At 50.2% G+C, this 7,073-nt stretch overlaps 1 protein-coding gene across 1 annotated transcript; it reads right to left on the minus strand.

Moving 5' to 3' along the window:
- Positions 1-6,188: 6,188 nt before the first annotated feature.
- On the minus strand, positions 6,189-6,713 carry LOC108297749 (60S ribosomal protein L26-like). Its single transcript, XM_017520439.2, has one exon. The coding sequence runs from the start codon at positions 6,669-6,671 to the stop codon at positions 6,234-6,236; it is 438 nt and encodes a 145-aa protein (XP_017375928.1). The 5' UTR covers positions 6,672-6,713; the 3' UTR covers positions 6,189-6,233.
- Between the last annotated feature and the right edge of the window lie 360 nt (positions 6,714-7,073).

Raw genomic sequence — 7,073 nt, forward strand, 5'->3', positions numbered from 1 at the left:
TTTAGTAGAGACAGGGGTTTCTCCATGTTGGTCGGGCTGGTCTTGAACTCCCGACCTCAGGTGATCCACCTGCCTCGGCCTCCCAAAGTGCTGGGATTCTAGGCATGAGCCATTGCACCAGGCCACCTCCTTGCTTGGCCACTAAGCAGAGCCCCCAAGTGGCAATGCAGGAGTCCCTGGCCTGGGGCCCAGCCCCACCTGCCCTCCATGGCAGAGGGGGGAACTGAGATGCCCAGCAGGGTTCTCCACGGAGTTTCCACCACCTCCCCCGCTGTCTAGGGGAGCAAATGAGAGTGACTTTCTCACCCTTCCCATCCGCTGGTCAGAGCAGAGGTGGGACTGGTGGCCCTAGGGGTTCCCACGCTCACGCTGCCGGGCACATCCCGGTCTGAGGTGGGCAGCACAGCCAGAAGCAGACTCAGCAGCCTTGTCCCTGGGCCCAGAGACACAAGCAGTGTTCACCAGGGCCTGAGGGTGGCCCTGTGTCCCATGCTGCAGGCTCTTGCGGGCCCCGCGCACACGCTGTACCCCAAATGAACCCCAATTCTCCCAGCTGCCCTGCTCAGGGCCTGTCCCCTCGCACACTGTCCCTCCTCCCCACCCACATCCGCCCCAGCACAGTCAGCCGCCCAGGCTCAGCAGGCTCAGCAGGGTCCTCACGGTCCCCAGCTCCGATGGGCCCGCCGCAGAGTTCTACATGGACTCAGCAATGGGTTCGGCCAACTCTCAGATATTCGTTCAGAAGAGCAGCTGAACGTGGGAGCACCCTTAGAGCTGCCCGAACAGAGAGCACAGGCTGCGCGGGCTAAACCACAGATGTCCATTGCTTCACACTCTGGAGGCTGGAGTCCGAGATCAAGGTGTGGGCAGGGCTGGCTCCTCCCGAGGCCTCCTTCTCCCTGTGTCGCCACAGGGCTGCCCCTCTGTGCGTGTCTGTGTCCTCATTTCCACTTTCCACAGGGACCCCAGGCCTGCAGGATGAGGGCCCACCCTGAATACTCATTCTAACTGCTTCACCTCTGTGAAGGCCCACCCCCAAATACAAAATTCGTGTGTTGGAGCCCCAAACCCCAAGACTTCACATTGCCTTTTGAGGTTGGGGATCGGGGCTCCAACACATGAATTTTGGGGAACACACGTGAACCCCTAATAGGCCCCAGCACCTCTGCCTGGGTTTCCTGCCTGCACCCCATGGCCCAGGCCTGGCAGCAGATTCTCCCTGCACTCACCCGACCGCCGCGGGCAGCCCGCCAGCCATCAGTGCTCTTTCTGTCTCAGTGATTCAACTCCCTCCCGACCCCCAACACCGCCCCTTCCCAGATCCCTTCTCCTAGCAGGTGCCCACCTGGGCCCGCCATCTCTCTCCTCTACAGGCTTGGGCCCTTACAGTTTGCTCGCCATGGTGCAGTCAGCAGAGGGTCTTGTTGAAAGGCTCATCAGATCCCATTCCTCTACCCCAGGACTCTGATTTCCAGCACACTTGGCCACAGGAACAGAGTTCTGGACCCCAAGGTCCCTTGTGGTCTTGGTCCCCTGCTGAGCTTGGTAGCCTCGGCTCACCCTGGAACTCTCCTCCATGTGGCCTCTGCCCTGCGAGGGCTGACCCTCTGCCCAGCTCATGTCTGTGGACGCCTCCTCCCAGTCCACTGACTGTGACTGACCCACAGATCCAGCCCAGAGGCTGCTCCCAGGCCCTCCCGAGGCTGGGTCTACCCCCAGCCCAAATCCACATCTGACACATTTCTTTTGAATCATCTGATCCCATTTTTACTATTGCTGGCTTATGTCCCAGTGGTTAAAACTGTTTTTCACCTTTTTTTTTAATTTGGAGACTCAGTATCGCCGAGGGTGGGGTGCAGTGGTGCGGTCAGAGTTCGCTGCAGCCTTGACCTCCTTGGCTCCAGTGATCCTCCCACCTCAGCCTCCTGAGTAGCTGGGACCACAGACATGCACCAGCAGACACGCTCGGCTAGTTTTTCATGTTTTGTACAGACAAGGTCTCAAGAAGTTGTCCAGGTTGGCCTCAAACTCCTAGTCTCGAGCAATCCTCCTGCCTCGGCCTCCCAAAGCGCTAGGATTACAGCGGTAAGCCACAGCACCCAGCCTTTTGATCATTTCATCTGAAATATAGTGGACCACTTAGACCCTGGCGGCTCTGTCTGATTATAACGGGGTTGAAAAGTTTTTACCACCTAGTGACGTCGGAGCCCTCTTACGGCCGTAGCACGATGAGCTGCCTTCTCTGTGTTTAGATGCACAAATGCTTGCCATGGTGTTACGGTTGCCTGCAGTATTCAGCGCGGCGCCCAGCTGAGCAGGCCTGACACCTGGGAGCAGGAGCCTCTACCACGCAGCCTGGGTGTGTGTCAGGCCACACCATCTGGGCTTGTATAAGTGCCCTCTGCAATGTTCACACAACATGAAATCTGAGGACACGTCTCTCAGAACACATCTCCCTGTGATTACATGGCGAATGACTGGATAATGGATGCACAATAAACCGCACGAGCCTAAAGTGTACGATTTGACCAGGTCTGAGACCTGTGCGCACCAGTGAACCATCTCATGGTTGAGAGAAGAAACATCCCTCCACAGCCTCCGCTGTGACACACTGGCCATCCCTCCCTGTTCCCCTCTTCTCCCCACCTCCACCCCTGCCGGCTCCTAGACAACTGCTGTTCTGCTTTTTGTACGACGAGTTTCCATTTCTAGAATGTTCTATCGAAGTCAGACGGCATGTGCTTGTTTTCATCTGGTTTGTCTCACTCGGCATAATCATTCTGAGATGTGTCCATGTCATGCACACATCAATGTGTTCACTTTCTCCCGGCTGCTGTCACAAATTGCTGCACACTGAGTGGCTTAAAACCACAGAAATCTATTACCTTACAATTCTGGAGGCCAGAATTCTGAAATGGGTCTCACTCGGCCAAAATCAAGGTGTCAACAGAAATGACTGTGCTCTCTCCGGAGGCTCCAGTGGAAAACCCACGTCCCCGCCCCTCCAGCTCCCAAGGCTGCCTGCATTCCTTGGCTGGCGGCCCATCTCCATCTTCAAAGCCAGCACTGGCTGGTCCAGTCCTTCCCACATCCCAGCACTCTGACCTCCTCTTCTGCCTCTTTTTTCCATTTTTAAGCACCATGTGATCACACTTCTTACTCAGATAATCCAGGATAATCTCCCTATTTGAGGTCAGCTGCTTAGCAACCTTAATTCCATCTGCAACCTTAATTCCCCTTCCGCATAAATCTACCAGAGTCCCAGGTTCCAGGGACTGGGGCATGAACATCTTCTGGGGGACCGTTGTTCTGCTTCTCACAATCTATACTGACTTCATTTTCATTGCAGAATCTTTTCCCATCACAGGCACAATCTGTTTCTCCATCTAGCTGTTTATGGTATTTGGGGAGGATTCCAGTTTCTGGGGATTACAAGGAAAACTGCTAGGAACATTCCCATCCAAGTCTGTGGTGACAGGTGCTTCCGCTTCTCTTGTGTAAGTATCTACAAGTGGAATTTCTGAGTTGCATGGAAGATGTGTGAATTTTTTTTTTTTTTTTTTTTTTTTGAGATGGACTCTCACTTTATCACCCAGGCTGGAGTGCAATGGTACGATCTCGGCTCACTGCAACCTCCACCTCCTGGATTCAAGTGATTCTCCTGTCTGAGTCTCCCAAGTAGCTGGGAGATTTTTGTGTTTTAGTAGACATGGGGTTTCACCATGTTGGCCAGGCTGGTCTTGAACTCCTGACCTCAAGTGATCTGCTCACCTCCCCAAGTTCTGGGATTATAGGCATTAGCCACCACACCCAGCCTATGTGAGCAATTTTTTTAAAATTCAGGCTAGGTGCAGTGGCTCACACCCATAACCCCAGCACTTTGGGAGGCAAAGGTGGGGGGATCGCTTGAGGCCAAGAGTTTGAGGCCAGTCTGGGCAAAATAGCAAGACCCTGTGAAAGAAAGAGAGAAAGAAAGGAAGGGAGGAAGGTAGGAAAGAAAGAGAAAAGAAAGAAAAAAACTTAGCCGGGTATAGTGGTGCATGCTTGCAGTCCCAGCTACTTGGAAGGCTGAGGCCGGAGGATCCCTTTAGCCCAGGAGTTCCAGGCTGCAGTGAGCTGTGATTATACCACTGCACTCCCACCTGGGTGACACAGCCAGACCCCGTCTCTTAAAAACAAAAATCAGTGTTTTCTAAGTGTGCGTGCCATTTTCCATTCCCGCCGGAGGTGTATACTGTTTCCACTTGCTCCACACCCCGTCTGCACTGAGTGTGGCCGGTAATTTTCACTGTAGCCATTCTCACAGATGTGCCGTGGTGTTGCACTCTGGTTTCAGGGTGCATTTTCCTAATGGCTTATTAACTTGGGCATCTGTTCTTTATGAAATATTCATTCAATTTTTTTTTTTTTTTTTTCGAGACGGAGTTTCACTCTTGTTGCCCAGGCTGGAGTGCAATGGTGCGATCGTGGCTCACTGCAACCTCCACCTCCCAGGTTTAAGTGATTCTCCTGCCTCAGCCTCCCGAGTAGCTGGGATTACAGGCATGCAGCACCATGCCCAGCTAATTTTTCATTTTTAATAGAGACACGGTTTCTCCATGTTGGTCAGGCGGGTTTCGAACTCCTGACCTCAGATGATCCGCCCACTTCAGCCTCCCAAAGTGCTGGGATTACAGGCGTGAGCCACCACGCCTGGCTTATTCAATTTTTTTCTCCATTTGTTTGTCTTATTACTGAGCAAAAAAAGTTCATTATATATTAGTAATACCAGCTCTTTGTTAAATATAATATTTTGCAAACATTTTCTCCTGGTCTGTGGCTTGTCATTTCATTCTTTTGACAGTATTTTTCTTTTTCTTCTTCTTTTTTTTTTTAATTTCTTTACTATTACTAGCATGAGAACAGACAGTATTTTCAAAGAACAGAAGTTTTAAATAATTTTTTATGAAATCCAATGTATTTTTTTTTGTTTGTTTTTGAGACAGAGTTTCACTCTTGTCACCCAGGCTGGAGTGCAATGACACAATCTTGGCTCACTGCAACCTCCACCTCCTGGGTTCAAGCAATTCTCCCGCCTCAGCCTCCTGAGTAGCTGGGATTACATGCATGTGCCACCATTCCCAGCTAATTTTTTTTTTTTATAAGACGGGGTTTCACCATGTTGGTCAGGCTAGTCTTGAACTCTCGACCTCAGGTGGCCTCCAAAGTGCTTGGATTATAGGTGTAAACCACCATGCCTGGCCTGGTACTAATTTTGTATTATTAGTAGAGATGGGGTTTCACCATGATGGCCAGGCTGGTCTTGAACTCCTGACCTCAGGTGGTCCACCTGCCTCTGCCTCCCAAAGTGCTGGGATTATAAGTGTGAGCCACTGTGCCCAGCCTCTCTCTTTTCTTTTTTTTTTTTTTTGAGACAGAGTCTCACTTTGTCACCAGGCACCAGGATGGAGTGCAGTGGCGTGACCTCGGCTCACTGCAACCTCTGCCTCCTGGGTTCAAGCAATTCTCCTGCCTCAGCCTCCCGAGTAGCTGGGACTACAGGCGTGCGCCACCACGCCCAGCTAATTTTTTGTATTTTTAGTAGAGACGGGGTTTCACCATGTTGGCCAGGATGGTCTCGATCTGTTGGCCAGGATGGTCTCGATCTCTTGACCTTGTGATCCGCCCACTTCGGCCTCCCAAAGTGCTGGGATTACAGGCGTGAGCCTCCGCACCCGGCCTCTTTTTTTATTTAATAGCGTTTTGTATCTTGTGTTTAATAAATCTTTGCTAAACTCAAGATCAGTAAGATTTTCACCTACGTCTTCTTTTAAAAGTTGTTATAGCTTTATGTCTTCCATTAGGCCTGTGATCCATTTTCATTTGGCTTTTGTATGTCCCGAGAGGTAAGGATTGGAGTTCATTGTTACGGCTATCCAATTGCTCCAACATCATTTGTTGAAAAGATGGCTTTTTCTTCTTAATTGCCTTGGCAGTTTGGTTGAAAATCAGTTGTCCACATGCGTGCAGATCTATTTCTGGGCGCTGTATTCTGACCCATTTATCTGTTTGCGTGTCTTTATACCAGCACTGTACGGTGTTCACTGTAGCTTTATAATAAATCCTGATGTCAACCAGAATAAGTAGTCCACTGCTGTTCGGCCTTTTCATGGTCATTTCAGTTCTTTTATTTCATTTATTTATTTATTTTCCTCATTTCAAGTTTTAATCAAAGCTTGTATATAAGGTTACTTTTATTCCTGCATCTTCTCAATTGTTTCTTCCTTGTATTTGCCCTTTTCCTTTCCTACTTGGCGAGATTTGGCTTTCCGTTCAAGGATCTTTTTTCGGTCTTTGTCCAGTTTTAGCCTAGTGATAACAACCTTGCTGGGGTGAATGCCTACATGGACAGTTGTGCCATTAGCCTTTTCCCGCTGCACCCGTTCAATGTAGATTACGTATTTCTTCCTGTACACCTGGACTACTTTGCCAATCTGCTGACCTTTACAGTGTCCTCGTACAACCTGAACTTCATCATCCTTTCGGATGGGCATGGATCGCACGTTGTACTTCTGTCTCAGCTCTTTGGAAAGAGGGGAGGACATAATCTTCCTGCGAATGTGGGAAGGTGCATTGAAATGCCTTTTGCGATTCTTGCTTCGGTCGGAAGTCACAAAGGGATTGAACTTCATTTTGGCAGCTCCCGCTTGGGCGATGGCCGCAAAAGGGAAGAGCTATTTATTTGTTTATTGAGACAGAGTCTCACTCTGTCACCCAGGTTGGAGCGCAATGGTGTGATCGCGGCTCACTGAAACCTCCGCCTCCCAGTTTCAAGTGATTCTCGTGCCTCAGCCTCCCGAGTAGCTGGGATTGCAGGCTTGTGCTACCACACTGGCTAATTTTTGTGGCTTTAGTAGGGACAGGATTTCACCATGTTAGCCAGTCTTGTCTTGAACTCTTAGCCTCAAGTGATCTGCCCGCCTCAGCCTCCCAAAGTGCTGGGATTACAGGCCTGATTTTAGTTATTTTAGATCCTTTGTATTTTTTTTTCTTTATTTCCAGCAGCACAGGCACCAGAGATCCTTTGTATTTTG

This window comes from Cebus imitator, unplaced genomic scaffold, assembly GCF_001604975.1.
Source record: "Cebus imitator isolate Cc_AM_T3 unplaced genomic scaffold, Cebus_imitator-1.0 Scaffold836, whole genome shotgun sequence".
Taxonomy (NCBI): domain Eukaryota; kingdom Metazoa; phylum Chordata; class Mammalia; order Primates; family Cebidae; genus Cebus; species Cebus imitator.

Excerpts from the sequence above, each read along its gene's own strand:
- LOC108297749 (XM_017520439.2), bottom strand. The coding sequence starts at position 6,671 with ATGAAGTTCAATCCCTTTGTGACTTCCGACCGAAGCAAGAATCGCAAA.